Source organism: Ipomoea nil, unplaced genomic scaffold (assembly GCF_001879475.1).
Source record: "Ipomoea nil cultivar Tokyo-kokei standard unplaced genomic scaffold, Asagao_1.1 scaffold0302, whole genome shotgun sequence".
Lineage (NCBI taxonomy): Eukaryota > Viridiplantae > Streptophyta > Magnoliopsida > Solanales > Convolvulaceae > Ipomoea > Ipomoea nil.
The window spans coordinates 791,624-809,821 of NW_017616730.1; the positions used below are offsets into that span (position 1 = coordinate 791,624).

Below are 18,198 nucleotides of genomic sequence, written 5' to 3' on the forward strand. Positions count from 1 at the left end.
AACTAGGCTAGCTTTGCTACCTGTCCACCTTATGCGAATTTAATATTTATTACCTCCTAAATCTCAACACTATAAATACCCCTTCCCTCCATGATCTTGTATATGCAGTATATATGAAAAGCTAAATCATATTCTCTCAACTCCCCATCCGTACTGCTGTTCCCCTTCTACTTCATAATATTAGTATTGTTATTATTATTATTATTATTCACAACAGATTTTAGTTTATTAGTTATCCTTAAATTGTAAATACAGTTTATAAATTGTTACGGAGTATTTTTTATACAATATTTTTTAATTATGTTAAAGTGGATATTTCAATAAAAAAACATTTTATATTGATGATTTCAAGTGAGTGGTGGGTTTATTACAAGATTGATTAGAGGAGAATATCTTAGTCTCAATTTAGGTATAATTAATAGACTAAATTTTTTTCAGGAAAACGAATTCCTTAAACTTTTTATATATTTCATTTTTCACACTTTGAAAAAAATATATAATATGAATTTTTATTTTACACTCACATATCTTTATTATGTAAGAACAATTGAGTCTTTATATTAAGGAGTAATTATTTTCAATAATTTATTTTCTACCCATAAATAATATAATCAATATTTTAAGTAATTTTTTTTTTGTAAAATTAAATTAAATTCATTCTCAATTCTTTTTAATAAACTAAATCAGTTGTTAAATTGTTTATCATTAAAATAATTCTTAAAATTTGTATCGCATTGTGATTTTAATCATGTTACATTGCAATTTTAATCTTAAATTATAGACAAATTTTATTTTTCGCTTTCTAATTATTTATTATGAGAAGGTCAAAACCAAAACATGATTAAAAATCAAAAAATTATTTATACGTGCATTAAATAGTTAAGAACTAAATTTATTATTATTATTATTTTTTGAAAACCAAGATCATAATTTTATTAAAACAAATGTTCAATACAACTTTGAATAGTAAAAGACCAATTAAAGGGACCAGTTTGAGCATGGGTTGCCTTAGCTAACACATGTGCAACCTTATTCACTGATCTAGATATAAACCGGATAGACACGTGATTAAAGTGTCATTGAAGTTGCCTACAATCCTCGAGCACACAACCTGTATACGATAAGTCTGGCAACGCCGCATTTAATAAGTGGCAAACATTTTGGCAGTCAGAGAAGAACAAAGCTTGCGTTATACCCTTCTCTTTAATCCAAAATAGCGCCTCCTTTACCGCTAAAGTCTCTCTTTAACCCAAGATAGCGCCTCCTTTACCGCTAAAGCCTCTCTTTAACGCAAGATATAGGTGGCGCCTCCTTTGCCGCTAAAGCCTCTGCCGAGTGCACATTATCCATACAACGAATTTGACCACTTTTCGCAGCCATGTAGTCTCCCTCAGCAGAGATTAGGACAACACCATAGCTAGCTTCGTAATTTTTGTGTAATTAACATTACAACAAACTCAGCATTCACTTAAAATGATCAATGTGAAAAGTTTATTTTGTTATACTTAGAAAAAATTCACAAAATAAATAATTTGACAAATCAAAATAAATTTTAACAAAATTTATAAGTAATGAATTAAAATAACCACTTTCAATATAATTAAAGAAAAAAAATTATATAAAGCAATGATTTATAGACCGAATTTATAATTTAAGCATAATAACTAGATTAAAACTGTCATTTCCCCTTTAATTTTTACGTGTAAACAGTCACCGATAGGAAGCGCAGTGGCAAAGTGGTGAATATAAGGCATAGCCAGGGGCAATGACGAATTGGACAATGATAATACTAAATTCTGGAAGATCCAATTTTGCCATCTACCAAATCTCCAATTTCCCCAAACAGGCCCAGACCGCAGCAAAAGTTCAACGGCCAACGCAGCAGCAGAGAAGGAGGAGAAAATACAGAGAAATTTTAGAGAGAGAAATACGGTGAGATCAGCGCGAAGCACTAGTCAACGAAGGAGCTCAACGCTGTAGACAAGAGAGAGGGAGAGAGAGAGAGAGAGAGAGAGAGAGCGTGTGTGTGTGTTACTGTGAGTCTTCCGGCATTAATGGCGGAGGGGGAGAAGCAGCCGAGGAAGCACGGCGAAGAGAGTGTGAAGCTGTTCGTAGGTCAAGTGCCGAAGCACATGACGGAAGCGCAGCTGCTCGCAATGTTCAAGGAGTTCGCTATCGTTGACGAAGTCAACATCATCAAAGACAAGGCTACTCGAGCTTCTCGAGGTTCAACACGCGCTCTCTCTCTCTTCTAAACTCTGTTACATGTTTTGCGTGTTTGGATCACAATGCGCGATTCGAGCATTGCGTCCAGGTTTTGTTGAGATTTCTAGTGTTTGAATGAATGCTGTGGTTTGTGGAACCCTAATTTGGTGTTTTCAGGGTGTTGTTTTGTGATCTGTCCCTCAAGAGAAGAAGCTGACAAGGCTGTAAATGCCTGCCACAATCAGAAGACTCTTCCTGGGGTTAGTATTCTCTGATTTTACTGTTACCACTGACACACATTGTTCTTAACTAGTTAAACTGTTGAAGTGAGCAATGCGTCTTTCATTATCTGAACTAATCACTGTTTCTCAGCGTTATGGGGGTAATGGCTCAGTTAGAAAGTCCGAATCACTTTAATTACTGTTGCTAATGTAGAGACAGCGGAAATTTGGAGAGGAATAACTGAAGTGTAATTTGCAATTTGGCAAGTACAAGGGAGTTCATAACTGACCATTTCTGTTGGGAGCTTTAGGTCAAAATGTGTAGGAAAGAAGTCTTTGTCCAAGTTAAATTTGAGCATAGAAGTAGGGGACATGTGAAAAGCATCTTGGGGACTGTATAGGGAGGGAACTGGAATAGTTTAGATGGCTATGTGAATCTTTTATGTGATGGTGTTATCACTTCTAAAGATTCCTAATCCAAATTTCATATCATTTCTGTACTGAATGTAATGCCTCTCTGATTTCAAGCAATTACTGCTTCAGAGTAACCATGGTCAATCTGTGACTTTTAGGTTGGAAAAAATCAAGATATCTATATGGCTTTGACCTGGTAGACTAAGTTTATTGAGTAGCATGTCATTCTTAGAATCTTAGTAAACATTGGCTTTCATCTGCATTATATCTGCTGTGTCTCTCTTATATCTTTGCCTTTAAAAAAAAAATGAAATTAAGACATCCTGACATCCTTTCTCTCTCTAATTCAGGCTGCTAGTCCATTGCAAGTGAAATATGCTGATGGCGAGTTGGAAAGACTAGGTGTGATATAGTTTGAATTTGTGGTGTAACACATGTTTTCTTCTTGTGATGGTTCCTCTCAATTGTAAACTTTTGAAAAGTTCTTTTTTCAACCGGGTTCTGGAATCTCCTTTTTTTTTTTTTTTTTTTTTTTTAAAGTTGATCTGTCTATAGTAATTGTATTGTGTCTGCAATGCAGTAACTCTCTTCTTTCCCATTTTATGTTCCTTTTTTTCCTTTATTTAACCCCATCCTCCTCTCCTGGGGAAAAATGCAGAACACAAGATTTTTGTCGGGATGCTACCAAAGAATGTATCAGATGCCGAAGTGTCTGGCTTATTCTCTCAATATGGAACCATTAAAGACTTGCAAATTTTAAGAGGTTCTCAGCAAACTAGTAAAGGTAAGCCAAGTTCACCTCTGTGGGTCTGTTCCTTTTCTAAATTTCAACTACCAGTTGATAATGAAATTTATTGACATTTCCTTATTTTCCTTCATAATTTCTTGGTTGCTGTAGGATGTGCATTTTTGAAATATGAGGCAAGAGAACAAGCAGTTGCAGCTATAGAGGCCATTAATGGAAAGCACAAGATGGAGGTTGTTTGTTGTTTACCAATTCCTTTGACTTATAATGTGATGTCTTGAAATATTATTACCTGAACTACTTTGATTTTTATTATTTATTTGGTGGAGGGCTAAAGAAATATCATATTTACCTTACTTACGTTGGGGCAAGCTGCTTGAGAAAGCTGTATAAAACTACAATATCATTTATGATTGAAATGCGCCTTTCAGCGTTATAAATTGGCATAGGAGTTTGTCATTCTTTTAGCATTTAAATGTTTTTGACACATCTTGAGATGAAGGATTGATGGTTTAAGTGACAATTATCTTGAGTTAGTTTAAGATAGAAGTTAGATAGACTTGTATTTACAGTTTATAAAGGTGACGTTTTGCTGCTCAACTTGTCTTTGTGGATTTCATAACACTTTCTTTGCCAGGGTTCAACGGTTCCTTTAGTGGTTAAATGGGCAGATACAGAAAAGGAAAGACAAGCTCGTAGGGCTCAAAAAGCTCTATCACAGACATCTAATATGCCCGACTCTGGACAGCATCCATCTCTATATGGAGCTTTACCTATGGGTTATATGGCACCATACAATGGATATGGTTATCAGGTTGGTTTACTCTTTATCAGATGTACTTTTTGTTAGTCCAGAGGATTGATTGTTAAACTGTCCTTTGTACTTGTTGAAATGCATGCTTTGTAATTTTTCCTTGTGTTGTCCTTTTCATTCTGCTAGTTGTATTCCATTTGACCCATATTTGGAAATGTTTTCAATATTGAGTCATTTGAGTGTTCATTTAAACTGAATTGCTTTACAGTCTCCTGGAACTTATGGAATCATGCCGTATCGCCTACCACCACTCCAGAATCAACATACATTCCAGAATATGATTCCAACTTTAAACCAAGGAAATGCACTACGTGGCACCACACCAGATATTTCACCTGGTTTGACGCCAAGAAATTATGCCATGCCACCTACAAGTTACGTAGGATCTACTTACCCTGGCATACCTGGGGTACAGTATCCCATCCCATATCCTGGAGGATTCATGAGTAATAGACCTTCGAGTAGTTCTGGTGCTGTACACCCTAGCACTTCAAACAGTCAGTCTGCAGCATCTTCAAGTGTCAATTCAAATTTGGGGGCTCAGGTTGAAGGTTGTTCAAATTTTAATTTCTCTCTCATCTTACCTCCATTTATATTACAGGCCTGTTTCTAAGGCAGTTTCATTTGGTCAGGGGGTTGTTTGGTACCATTTCTATGATTAATGTATAACTGTACTTTGAACTCCCGGAAATCGTTATTATAAAATGAACAATGGTGTTGGCAGGTCCACCGGGTGCTAATTTATTTATTTACCATATTCCTCAAGAATTTGGTGACCAAGAGCTTGCAAATGTATTTCAGCCTTTTGGTAGGATCTTGAGTGCTAAGGTTTTTGTTGACAAGGCAACTGGTGTTAGCAAATGTTTTGGTATGATACTCTGTTTTGATGCTGATTAGACTTGAGGGTGTACTGCCACTGTTCTGTTTTAATCATCTTCTCACTGCAGGGTTTGTCAGCTACGACTCTCCAGCAGCTGCACAAACGGCAATCAGCAGGATGAATGGCTTCCAATTAAGTGGTAAAAAATTGAAGGTTCAGCTTAAAAGAGACAATAAACAAAGTAAACCTTATTGATATCAACAAGGTCAGGTATGGAAGGAAGCTGATATTCTTTACAAGATGGTTACATGCTATAGTTGTAAGGGAGAACACTGCATTGGGAGCAATTGAGGAGTGACTTATGATGATTAACAACTACTTGGCTACTCAATTGTGTTTTTAGTCTCCTTATGGGATTCAAGTCCCAGAAACTTGTAATTCTTGATTTATTCTTGTGCCACTGTAATTTTAATTTCATGTAACATGGATTTTCATTTAGACATTAGTTAATTGATTGATTCTTCCACCCAATAGACCTTAATGTTCTCAAGAAGATGTTTTTCAATCACTTCTCTGATGAAAAATAAATAAATCCTTTCAATACCTTTTTTCTTTGTTTCTTTTTTTCCTATTTGCTATTCTCCATCTTCTGTTTAAAATGCATAGGTTGGGTGCTACCCAAAGTGGTTTGATTTCTGAGTATCTACGAAGGCTATTGCTATGGTATTTTGAAGAATATTGACTATGAATTTTCAGGTACTTTCTCATCAACTTGCATGGATATCTACTGGTTCTATAATGAACCCCATCATACCTCCTACTTTATCATTGTAGATGTGTTTAGATCCTTGTTGCTACAATAACATTTTTTATGTCCATAGACCAGCTGTTTCTTACTTCTGATTTCCCCTCATCTATGTGTTTCAGGAAGTTGACTATGGATCTTGTGGATGATTCACGTAATTGGGGAGACTGTTGGGTAATTCAGAAGGTGGCATTATAGATTATCACTGTAGATGTGTTTGAATTCTTGGTCCTACATTACTTTGTTATGTCCATAGACTAGAGGCCTCCAACATAATCACTTATATGTGTTTGAACCTGTCAGTGTCAGGCCATATAACAATATTATATTCATTGACTAGATGTCTCTTACTCTACTGATTTCCCTTCTCATCCATACATTCCAGGATGTTGGATATGGATCTTCTGGGTGATTCACATAATTGGAGAAATCTTAAGGTAATTCAGAAGGCTGGATGCTTCTTTACTCGGATCAATAGTACATCTATGGAGAGAAATGGAACAAAAAAACTGCCATTTTGCTTGGGGTGCTCAACGCCGAAGGTAAAGTTCACTCAATAGGCAATAAATTCATTAACATATCATTGGTATATGATTTCCAAATTCTGTAAACAGAAATGCCAACTGCAGCGAGAAGGGACAGTGAGTTTTCATATGACCTGAGAGCTCCGTGGATCCAATATATGATTGCAAGGATAACTGCTACATTTTGTTCTGTTTCGTCTTTAATGCAGGGGAGTTGAACTATGTTCTGAAATACCTAGAGGCATTTGACTTGGAAATCATGCTTTCAGCTGGCAACACAACAGCAACTGCCAAGGTCTGTATTTGAATTTGCATTCTTGTCAGTGAGCTTACACTTTTGTGATCAAATTCAACACCAATAAATGTCCAATCTTACTGTGTTGTGGTTCTGAAGCTAGTCTAACATTTCATAATACGTGATACACTCATTAAACTGGCCATTGACACAGTAACTCCTACTTCTCTCATCTCTCAAAAAAACTAATCTTTTTGAGGATGCTGCTGCAGGTTGAGATTCTTTACAATTGAATTGAGGATCACACCTCTTTCAGAGGAGATGGATTGTGTTCTTGATAGTAACCACTGGCCAAAAGTTGAGGGGACCTTTACTAACAGGAAATTTCCAAGAAAATTTTCAATTTTGAAAATAGAAAACAGGAAATGTGTTTACTATGCTATGTTTTAATTTTCAAAGTTGAGAACAATTCTCTATTTTAGAGGAAATCAGAGACACGTTCAAAACTTGTTTTCAGATTAGGAAATCGCCGCGTGAACAGTAAAACGCTAGCATCGATTCCTGGCCGCAGCATCTTTCTTCCTCATTTTTCTTCTCACTTTTTTCTGCACCTTCTTCTTCTCTTTCACAACCCTCACCGTTCTTCACTTTCTTCTTTCTTCCTCATTCTTCACTTTCTTCTTCCTGGGTTCGCCGGTGCTGCCTCGCCGCTGGTCTCTTTGCTTTGCTAGTCCGAACGAGGGGGAGAGAGAGATGCGAAGGAGAGTGGAACTTTCTTCTTCCTGGGTTCGCCGGTGCTGCCTCGCCGCCGGTCTCCTTGCTCTGCTAGTCCAAAGGAGGGGGAGAGAGAGATGCGAGAGAGATGCGAAGGAACGTGAACTTTCTTCTTCCTGGGTTCGCAGGTGCTGCCTCACTGCCGGTCTACTTGCTCTGCTAGTCCGAACGAGGATGAGAGATGCGAAGGAGATTGAGAGAGAGGGCGTGAAGGAGGGTAAGAAAATGCAGACATTGCTGACTTCTATTACTCTCTTATTCCCACCAGTTCATGCCTTAAAGGCCCTGATCTAATTGTCATTGAAACTTGGGATTGAATTTCTGCTTAAATTTATGACCTGAGTCTAGATCTTTGTTGTTTGGATGGTTGGGTTATTTGTTTGCTGTTTGATCAATGCAACTCAAATCTAATGTGGGTATGTTCTGTATCTTAAAGTATTTTGATAAGTTGTTTCATTTTGGTTCTAGTAAATTAATGATCTTCATGTACCAAACAAAATGATAATGGCCTAAAGGGTTGATCTTATGTGATTTTCATGTCAATGGCAATCATTATGGGCAAGTATAGGGCTCAATTGCCACAACCAATCTTGTTTTGTAATTAGTGGCAATGATAAATCAGCAGCTTAGTAACTTATTCCTGCAAGATGTTATGGATCAGTTCATCGGAGTTATTAGTTCTAGCTTATAACAAATTGGCCTTTCCATAACTAATTTAGTAAGTGGAATGAATTTCGAAAATGAAAACAGGGAATAGAAAACTGAGAACGAAAGTGATGCCTATTGTTTCAACTGACCAGACAAGCAAATATCGCGCTTCTGCTAAAGTGATGCATTTCCGTCTAAATGGTGAAGCTTGATAGTATCGGTCTATACTGCAACGTTGATCGAAGGAAACTTTAAGAAGAATATGTGTATCGTTAGTCCATGTCACGGTACCTATTGTACTCCAATAGTTAGGATAGAGTGATAGACATTAAACTCTCTCACACACACATACAAAAGAAAGTGCAACTTAGAAAGAATTGGAACCCTGAATAGCAATTGCACCATTTATTTCAGTTAGAGAATTGATGAGAAGTAGGTCTAAGCAGAAACTCTAGAAAAGAAAACATTTATTTTAAGTATGTACATACCCTAAATGCAAACCCTTTAGCATTTGAACAAGCATGATTACCAGAGCTTGAGGTGGGTTAAAGCCCTGATTGTATATCAAATGAATAACAAATTTATTAAAAAAAAAAATAATAAATTCTGGAGAGGCAAAGATTATGATGATCATAGGACTAAAGTAACCAACCCGAAATGAAAACTAAAATTCCTGTGAAGCAGAACCGATGTCCTTCCCCTTTCCGGACTTGTTTGGCAAGAGATGTTGATGGATGTTGGGCAAAACGCCGCCGTTAGCAATGGTAACGTCGCCCAAAAGCTTGCTCAGCTCCTCGTCGTTTCTCACCGCTAGCTGTATGTGGCGAGGCACAATCCTGTTCTTCTTATTATCTCTAGCAGCATTTCCCGCCAATTCCAATACCTAACCACCACAAACATTTATGCACCAATCATCATTCATCAGACAAGAGAAATACGAAGCATTCAAAACGGCAAACGTAAAACTCACTCACCTCCGCTGCCAAGTACTCGAGAACGGCAGCAAGGTAGACCGGAGCACCGGCGCCGACGCGATCGGCGTACTTGCCTGCTTTAAGAAAACGCGCGATCCTGCCCACCGGAAATTGCAGGCCAGCCTTTTGAGATCGGGACGTGGATTTGGTTGCCTTGGGCTTCCCTCTGCCGGAACCCGCAGAACTCATTGTCGCTCGCAGAATGAAAGCAGATAGAAGAGAAAACAAAATGCACAAGCTTCAAATCAAACGCCAACCCTCCTCTAACCTCAATACTAATGCCTTCATTTCATATACAACACAAAATCCCTAAACACCCATCGATTACCACTTTCAACCATTCATTAGACCCTAAAAAGGTGCTCCAGCTCTAATTAATCACACATTCTTCACATTTCCATCAAATTATAATCATTCTTATCATAATGTACCTTTCTTTCAATCAAATTAAATTTTGGAGGAATTTTCATAATTATTTTTTTTAATCACATTTCATTCCGCATATTAATTACCTTAAATTCTAGACAACATTATGTTATTTTAAAATATTTTTTGAATCAAATACTCATTAAGATATAATCTGTGAGTGGTCAGAGTTTATCGTATGACTTTAATCCATTAAAATTTATAAATTAAGAAAGTCAATAAAAATCTGTGATTACAAAATCAATATCTGACTAACTTAACATAAATTGTCCCAACATCTAATTTTATCGAGTGAACATGATGCTGATCCAAAATCCCAACATCTAATTTTATCGAGTGAACATGATGCTGATCCAAAATCTTGAATTTGGACTAGTTAGTAACTTCTTGGGTCAGATATGAATTGGGTCTATTAGGTTAGCTCAATATACATTATTTAGTTCAATAATAAAATAGGTTTAAAGTTTCAAACAATTGAACATAATTTAAATCAGTTTAGAGTAATAAATTAATATGTGCTTTGAATCAAATTGTAAGGTATAATTTGATTTGATGTTTCATTATAACCTTAATAACTTTAATAAGATTCCAAGTATAGTTGAATATTAAATGTACAATCGTAATGGCATGGAATCGTGTTCACCATTCATGGTGAACACGGTTCCAACGGTGTTAGTGCACCGTTATCTTTTTTTTTTTTTTTTAATTAATCGCATGACTTTTCTTCTGCATTTTCACATTTCGCGGTTTCACTTTAATTTGAGGTGAGCAATGATTTTGGACATTCATAAATTATGAATCCATGCCTGCACATTCACTTTGGACCCGTACCTACACATTCCCGTCCGAAACCATGACTGCTGCCTACACATTCACTTTGGACCCGTGCCTACACGTTCCCGTCCGAAACCATGACTGCTCCTCTGTAGTGCAAGCTTCTTCAACATTCATAAATTATGAATTTTCTGTTATGAGATTATGAATTTTCTGTTATGAGATTATGAATTTTCTGTTATGAGATTATGAATTTACTGTAAATTCATAATCTTATAACAGAAAATTCATAATTTAATAAATATTTTTCTTTTATGCGATTATGAATTTTCTGTTATGAGATTATGAATTTATAATACATTCATAATCTCATAACAGAAAATTCATAATCTGATTAAACGTGCGCCGTTAACACCACATTCGCAATTTTTTTTTTTTAACTTAAAAACGACGTCGTTTGGACCCGTGTTCACCATTTCCAGGGCATAATTTGCATTAAATGTACCATAAGACAAATTTGAGTAATTTGAACACTCCCGAACCCAAACCGGCCTATAGTCTAATAGTCCCTACTTGTTGACCAAACCCAGAAAAGGCCAAACCTCTGTGGACCACACCTCATTTTCAAGTCTTTAAATTTTGTACCATCACAAAACCATAGGGGCTAAAATTGAAATAAGTACAAGGACGAGGACTTTTTTTTGTAAAATTTGAGGAATAATCCACTTTAAATTGTTGGATGCATTATTAGGGCATCCTCAATAGTGGAGGTTTTGATGTGATTTTTTAGGAGTTTTTGTAAGTGTGATTAGGAAAGAGAATAAGCGAGGAAAGAGAAAAAAGAAAATTTTAAAATATAAAATTCTGATTTCAAAAATAAAAAAAAGTGTCATAAATTGCGCTAGAAACGCTCACGCGTCAACTGGGCGCACCAGTGCCTCTCACGCAAAGTAAAAGCAATTGGCATTAATTGTTGGCGGGTCCCACTTTCTGCAAAGAACCCCATATTTTCAGGAGCAAAATTTATCCATCTCTCTCTTCTTTCTCTTTCTTCCATGTAAGCATTTGTTCCTAAAAAACGTGAACAATCCCCTTATTGGGGTTGCCCTTAGGGAATACAAGAGTTAATAGTTTGAAAGAATCGGTAAGCAAGATGTTAGTATAATTATAAATTAGTATGGACTTTTGTAGATTCCTTGTGACATTCATGTTTATTGAGTCACTAAGCTAATGTAATTTACAATTCTCTCAAATGCTCTGTCAGGTCGGAGTATAGAGTCTGAATTTTTGTAAGTATTTTTGGTTAAATTTTTATAACTAGGAAGATTAATTTTATTGTTTGGTGAAAAAAATTATTAGGAATATTGATTCTATTGTTTGATTGGATTTAAAATTATAAAGAATAACGAGTATAAATATATATGCACTACTTACAATATAATAAAAGTAATAACAATCAAAGAAAAAATAACAAAAGTAAAATTGTTAAACCGCCTCAATTTTTCTTTTTAACTCCCATGAAAAACAAAATCTTATATCCTACTAAGAATTTTTATTTTTCTCAAATATGAAAAATTCATTTTCCTCCACCTTATAAGGAAAATATTTTTCATGAATTTTTTTTTATCTAATCAAACATTTCTTTATAGTGATAGATATATTGGTTACCATAATAATAATAATGATAATAATAGTAAATAAATAAATAAATAATAGTGAGTGGGAAAAAATAGCTTTCTCCTTGTTTGTCTTTATCCTAAAAACCTTTCATCGCTAGATGCATCAACGGTGGAGCCATTCCGGTCCGGTTTGATCGCCCCGGCCCACCTCATCATCAAATGAAAAAAAAAAAAATCTAATCACGGCGAGGGCCAGCTCATAGGACACGTGTCGCCCATAGATTTCAAGTGGCCATTATCCTCGTATCAACTTTTGAGCGGGTCCCACACCCAAAAACACGTGCCTATGACGTGAATCGGATAAGTCCATACTCACACAACGACAAATTCAAAAGCCTAACGCTCCCTTTTATTATTATTTATTATTTTTTTTTTGAAAAAATTCACAATTATTATCTGAAATTATGTAATAAATAAGTTTATTATATAATAATTTATAAATTATATAATAAATAATATTAAATTTTGACAAGGTCTAATTTCAAATTGCAATGAAAAATATTAAATAATTCTTATAATTCTGGTCAAAATGATTTTGTTGATTTTTAAAATAAATTAAAAAAATGTGAATTTCTACCAAAAATATACTCCGTATTAATTTGAAATTAATATTATTTTAGTTACGTGGACAGACTAGACCAATCACAAAATGGGCCAACCCCCAATGATTGGCTTGGCCCATTTGAAGTTGTCGTTGGCGTGACCAGAATGTTGTTATTAGGACAAAGTGAGCAATAGAGTAGATGTTACTTTAACCATTAAACCACCTAATATAAATGTAATTTACATTAGAATTAGTTTTACAATGGTAAAAATTTTAGATGCCAGGTAACTTTCTTTTGAATCACACAATCTATGATTTTTGTTTGAGTTACTGCTCATGGATAATGTTAGTTCTCTTATTTTTGTTTGCTTTTTAGGTACGGTTCATGATTTTCATTTGATTCGTAACTTATGAATTTTCGATGTAAATATGTATTATCTTGTTGTTTTCAGATCAGAGCTTTTTTTTTTTTTTTTTTTTTTTTTTTTTGCTTTAACGCGTGAATTTCGGACAGGATGTCAGCTATCCTCTTTTTTGTTTGTTTGACGCGTGAATTCAAGATTTATACGTTTTAATTACGGTTCATGGTTTTCATTCAATTCATAACTCATGAATTTTCGGTACTAGATATGTATTATCTTGTTGTTTTCATACCGGAGATATCATATTTTTTGTTTGCTTTGCCGCGTAAATTTAGGATTAGATGTCAGTTAGGTTTTTTTTTTTTTTTTTTTTTTTTTTTTTTTTTTTTTTTTTTGACGCGTGAATTCAAGATTTATACTTTTAAATTACGTGTTCATGATTTTCATTCGATTCATAACTCATGAATTTTTGGTATTAGATATGTATTATCTTGTTGTTTACAGATCGGAGCTATCCTCTTTTTTGTTTGCTTTGACGCGTGAATTTCGCATCGGAGGTATGCTATCCTCTTTTTTGTTTGCTTGACGTGTGAATCCAAGATTTATACGTTTTAGTTACAGTTCATAGTTTTCATTCGATTAACTCATGAATTTCTGGTACTAGATATGCATTATCTTGTTGTTTTCAGATCGGAGCTACCATCTTTTTTGTTTGCTTTGACGCGTGAATTTCGGATCGGATGCCAGTTTTTTTTTTTTTTTTTTTTTTTTTTTTTTTTGACGTGTGAATTCAAGATTTATAGGTTCATGATTTTCATTCGATTCATAACTCATGAATTTTTGGTATTAGATATGTATTATCTTGTTGTTTACCGATCGGAGCTATCCTCTTTTTTTTTTTTTGCTTTGACGCGTGAATTTCGGATCGGATGCCTGCTATCCTCTTTTTTATTTGCTTGACGCGTGAATTCAAGATTTATGCCTGCTATAATCTTTTTTGTTTGCTTGACGTGTGAATTCCATATACGATGCCACCTATCATTTATTTTTTGTTACTTGTGAATTTCATATCGCACGCCAGCTGCCCTTCTTTTATTTTCTTTTGAGTTATAGTTCATGATTTTCATTCATTTCCATTTGACTTGCAACTCATATATTTTGAATACTATGGCCCTGTTTGGTAAAAAATTGGCCTATAGGCCAATTTTGGCTTATTTGACCACTATTAATTGTTTGATTTAGTTAAAATATCAATATAAATGTTTGGTTAATTAACTTTTTGCAACTCCAAAAGGCTAAAATTGAAAAAGTTACTCCAAACAACTTTTTCAATTAGCTTTTTGAGAAAAGAAATTATACCAAATAGCTAACAGCTAATTTACCAAACACTTTTCTACAATCAGCTAATGTTATAAACTATTTATACCATCTAATTAACACAATCAGCTAACAACTAACCGCTATCAGCTAACAGCCATTTTACCAAACAGGGCCTATATATTATATTTTTGTTTACTTTCAACTCATCCTTTTGTTCATTCTCACTTGATACACCACTCCTTAATTTCGGTGCTAACTATCTTCTTCTTCTTTTTTTTTTTTTTTTTTTTTTTTTTTTTTGCTTGAATTACGGATACAATGCCAGCTATCATTTATTTTTTGTTACTTGTGAATTTCAGATTGCACGTCAGCTATCCTTCTTTTATTTTCTTTTGAGCTACAGTTCATGATTTTCATTCATTTCCATTTGACTTGCAACTCATATATTTCGAATACTATATATTATATTTTTGTTTCCTTTTGAATCACAACTCATCCTTTTGTTCATTCTCACTTGATACACAACTCCTTAATTTCGGTGCTAGCTATCCATTTTTTTTTCTTGACGCACGAATTACGAATACAATGCCAGCTATCATTTATTTTTTGTTACTTGTGAATTTCAGAGCGCACGCCAGCTATCCCTCTTTTATTTTCTTTTGAGTTACAGTTCATGATTTTCATTCATTTCCATTTGACTTGTAACTCATATATTTCGAATACTATATATTACGGAGTATATTTTTGTTTCCTTTTGAATCACAACTCATCCTTTTGTTCATTCTCACTTGATACACGACTCCTTAATTTCGGTGCTAGCTATCCTCTTTTTCGTTTCTTGACGCATGAATTACGGATAAGAGGCTAGCTATCATTTTTTTAGTTACTTTTGAATTTCAAATCAGATGCTAGCTATCTTCCTTTTATTTTCTTTTGAGTTACAATTCATGATTTTCATTTGACCCGCAACTCATATATTTCAAATACTACTCCGTATCTATTATCTTTTTGTTTCCTTCTGAATCACAACTCATGCTTTTGTTCATTTTTCCTTCAGCCACGACTCCTTACTTTCGGTGATAGCTATCCTCTTTTTTATCATTTCACTCGTAAATTTTGAATATCAATCATCATCATTTTATTTTCTTTTGAATCACAACTCATTATAGTAGGTATTTTGTTGTATATAATATTTTCTTTTTATCAACATATATTTTACCTTGCCAATAAATTAAAACAATGATTATGAAGTAGGAATAAAAGAGAAAAAAAAAAAAAAAAGGAAAAAGACAAAAGGAGGGGTTTGATAGGGATGGGGAAGGGGAGGTTGGTGGGTGTGCATGAATGGAATGCATTTTTTCATTTTTGTCGTCACGTGCCTTGGCGTCGGCCGCACGCTGATTCATCTTCCCATTTTACCCTTCACTTTTTATTTATCCACACAAATTTAATTCAAATTATTAACCTCGTAACTGTCCTATCCCATCCAATCAAACACCGACAATATATCAAAAGCCTGCCCCTTTTCAAAATTCTTTTATTTTTTATTTTTTATTTTTTTTTTAAATTAGTAATTTTATCAGCAAGGTCAAATATGTATTTACCAAAAAAAAAATGTAATAACACTGTATAGGATAATGGTATATATTAAAGTAGCAATTTATTAATACTAATTATGTTAACTGATGATCATTAAAAGTTTAAAACGAAGCAGTGTGTTGTGTTTTTGGGAAACCAAATAAATTAAGGAGATAAGCACAGTTAATTAACGTAAGGATACAGACTAGCATGTTACGATGTAATAATTATCATACATGGTAACATGCATGCTATTTGTATTAATACTACATTATTATTGTTAATGTTGTTGAATTGCCATTATTTTGTGCTAATTCAATATTTAATTTATAGATTGATTATTAATTGAATTGACTTTGCTAATGACACCCGCATCTCAATCTCATTGTTTAATTTGTCTTAGTAATATCCGGTCGGAAAAAAGGAATTATATTGATTGTGAGTAATATACATAGATTTGGAGTTTAGACATAAAGTTGCCTAGCCGCTAAGTGTTACTAATAATTAGTGTGTGCAGTGTGCGGGCATGTATATATATTTAATCTTATATTTGCAAACTCACAATATATCTATTCTTAAAGGAATTATATTGATTGTGAGTAATACTAAATCGAGTATAAATTTAGAGTCTAGACATAAAGTTGTCTGGCCACCAAGTGTTACTAACTAGTAGTCTAGTGTGTGCAGCGTGCGTGCATTATGCGTGTATATATATATATATATATATATATATATATATATATATATATATATATATAGTGTGTGTGTGTGCGTGCAGTATGCGTGTGTGTGCAGTGTGCGTGTAGTGTGCATGCAGTGTGCGTGTGCGTGTGTGTGCAGTGTGCGTGCATTGTGCGTGCAGTATGCGTGTGTGTGTGTATATATATAGGTGTATAGTATGTGTACGTAAATGCATATATACATTTACTCCATAAAAAAAAAAGTAAATATGAAGTGTATTATTTGGAGAGAGAGAGAGTGTGTCTGTATGTATATATATATGGTTGTATGCCAAGTTTTATAAGAACATCTTCATTAAAAATTCAATTCCTTGGAACTTAAACAAACGATGCTTTAGATGAAAAAGAAAGATAGAAAGGAAGCTAAGTGCGGTGAATGGGAACAAAACCGGGTGGTTGTGTCCGGTTGCAATGTATGTAAGACCATCTTTTGTTTTCATGGATTAGGCCGAATTTTGTTGTTGCAATTACCTTTTAAATTGCTTTTGACAATATTATTAGAATATTCTGGAAGGTAGTATTGTTTTCATTTGTTCGCAAAAAAAATGATTGAGTGGGTAAAGTATAATTCTTATATCAGAAGATTACAAGTTTAATTTTTGTCAATACTCTCTCAGTCAATCCCATATATATATTTTGCACAGTGTCGTGATTTTTTAGTAAATCATATTACTAGTTTGTTCTTTATTCACGCTAATTGTCCCTTGCCTTATGCGAGATAGATGAGGATGATGTATAGTTTTATAGCATTTTTTTTTAGCCTAAAAATGTATTTTTATGTATTGTAGATTATCTTGCTAATTTTCTCGTTGCTCACGCTAATTGTCCCTACTCAGGGTAGATGGATGAGGATGATGAACAATTTTTGTAGTATTATTTTTAGCCTAAAGGGTGCGTTAATTTTTATATAGCTGTGAATCATCTTGCTAGTTTGCTCTTTAATTACTCACGCTAATTGTCTCTTGCTCATGCGGGATGGATGAGGATGAATGATGGTTTTAGAAGTAATTTTTTTAGCCTAAAAAGGTGCATTAATTTGCAGTTGTAGATAATCTTGCTAATTTAGTAATTTTTCTCTTGCTCATGTTGAAACGAATGAATGGATAATCTTACTAATTATTTTCTTGCTCACGTTGAAACGGCTGAATGGATAAGACTTTCACAGACTACTCTCGTGTTTGTACGTAAGATTTTGACGTACAATTTTTGTAGTATTTCTAAATCGATAAGAATGTGTATCTAATTTTTGGGGTTTTTTTTTTCTTGGTAAAAGCAATATAAATATATTTGGAAATAAATTATTTTATACGCATAACATTATAGATTTGAAAAAGGTATACTCACACCTGTTCCATTCTCATGTATGGATTGTGGTTTTTTTTTTTTTTTAAGCCTAAAAGGGTGGTTAATTTATAGCGGTAGATTTTTCAAGTTTGCTTTTATTCACGCTAAGTTTGTTCATGTTGAATGGATGAGGATGATTGACGATATATGATTTTAATATTAATCTTGTAAATTTTTGGATGACCCTTGCTCACGTTGAAACGGCTGAATGGATAAGGCTTCCAGAGACTTCTTTTATGTTCGTACGTAAGA

General features: G+C 34.1%; 2 protein-coding genes and 1 long non-coding RNA gene across 4 annotated transcripts; 2 read left to right on the forward strand and 1 right to left on the reverse strand.

The window, feature by feature from the left end:
• Window positions 1-1,795: 1,795 nt before the first annotated feature.
• Window positions 1,796-5,822, forward strand: LOC109160541 (RNA-binding protein BRN1). The gene is made up of 9 exons (XM_019308828.1): window positions 1,796-2,226; window positions 2,383-2,465; window positions 3,191-3,242; window positions 3,499-3,624; window positions 3,739-3,818; window positions 4,223-4,399; window positions 4,608-4,950; window positions 5,124-5,267; window positions 5,347-5,822. The coding sequence occupies exons 1-9, from the start codon at window positions 2,055-2,057 to the stop codon at window positions 5,472-5,474; spliced, it is 1,305 nt and encodes a 434-aa protein (XP_019164373.1). The 5' UTR covers window positions 1,796-2,054; the 3' UTR covers window positions 5,475-5,822.
• Window positions 5,823-6,572: 750 nt separating this feature from the next.
• LOC109160604 lies at window positions 6,573-7,976 on the forward strand. The gene is made up of 2 exons (XR_002050789.1): window positions 6,573-6,843; window positions 7,056-7,976. It is a non-coding gene; the product is annotated as an uncharacterized LOC109160604 (long non-coding RNA).
• Window positions 7,977-8,588: 612 nt separating this feature from the next.
• Window positions 8,589-9,577, reverse strand: LOC109160584 (histone H2AX-like). Of its 2 annotated transcripts, none has more exons than XM_019308873.1 (3): window positions 9,446-9,577; window positions 9,180-9,382; window positions 8,589-9,088 (listed from the first exon to the last, which is right to left on the reverse strand). In XM_019308873.1, exons 1-3 carry the CDS (start codon window positions 9,465-9,467, stop codon window positions 8,870-8,872), a joined length of 444 nt encoding a protein of 147 aa, XP_019164418.1. In that variant the 5' UTR covers window positions 9,468-9,577; the 3' UTR covers window positions 8,589-8,869. The 2 variants fall into 2 exon arrangements, with proteins under 2 accessions (XP_019164418.1, XP_019164421.1); XM_019308876.1 differs by having other exon boundaries at window positions 9,180-9,412; window positions 9,448-9,551.
• Window positions 9,578-18,198: the final 8,621 nt, after the last annotated feature.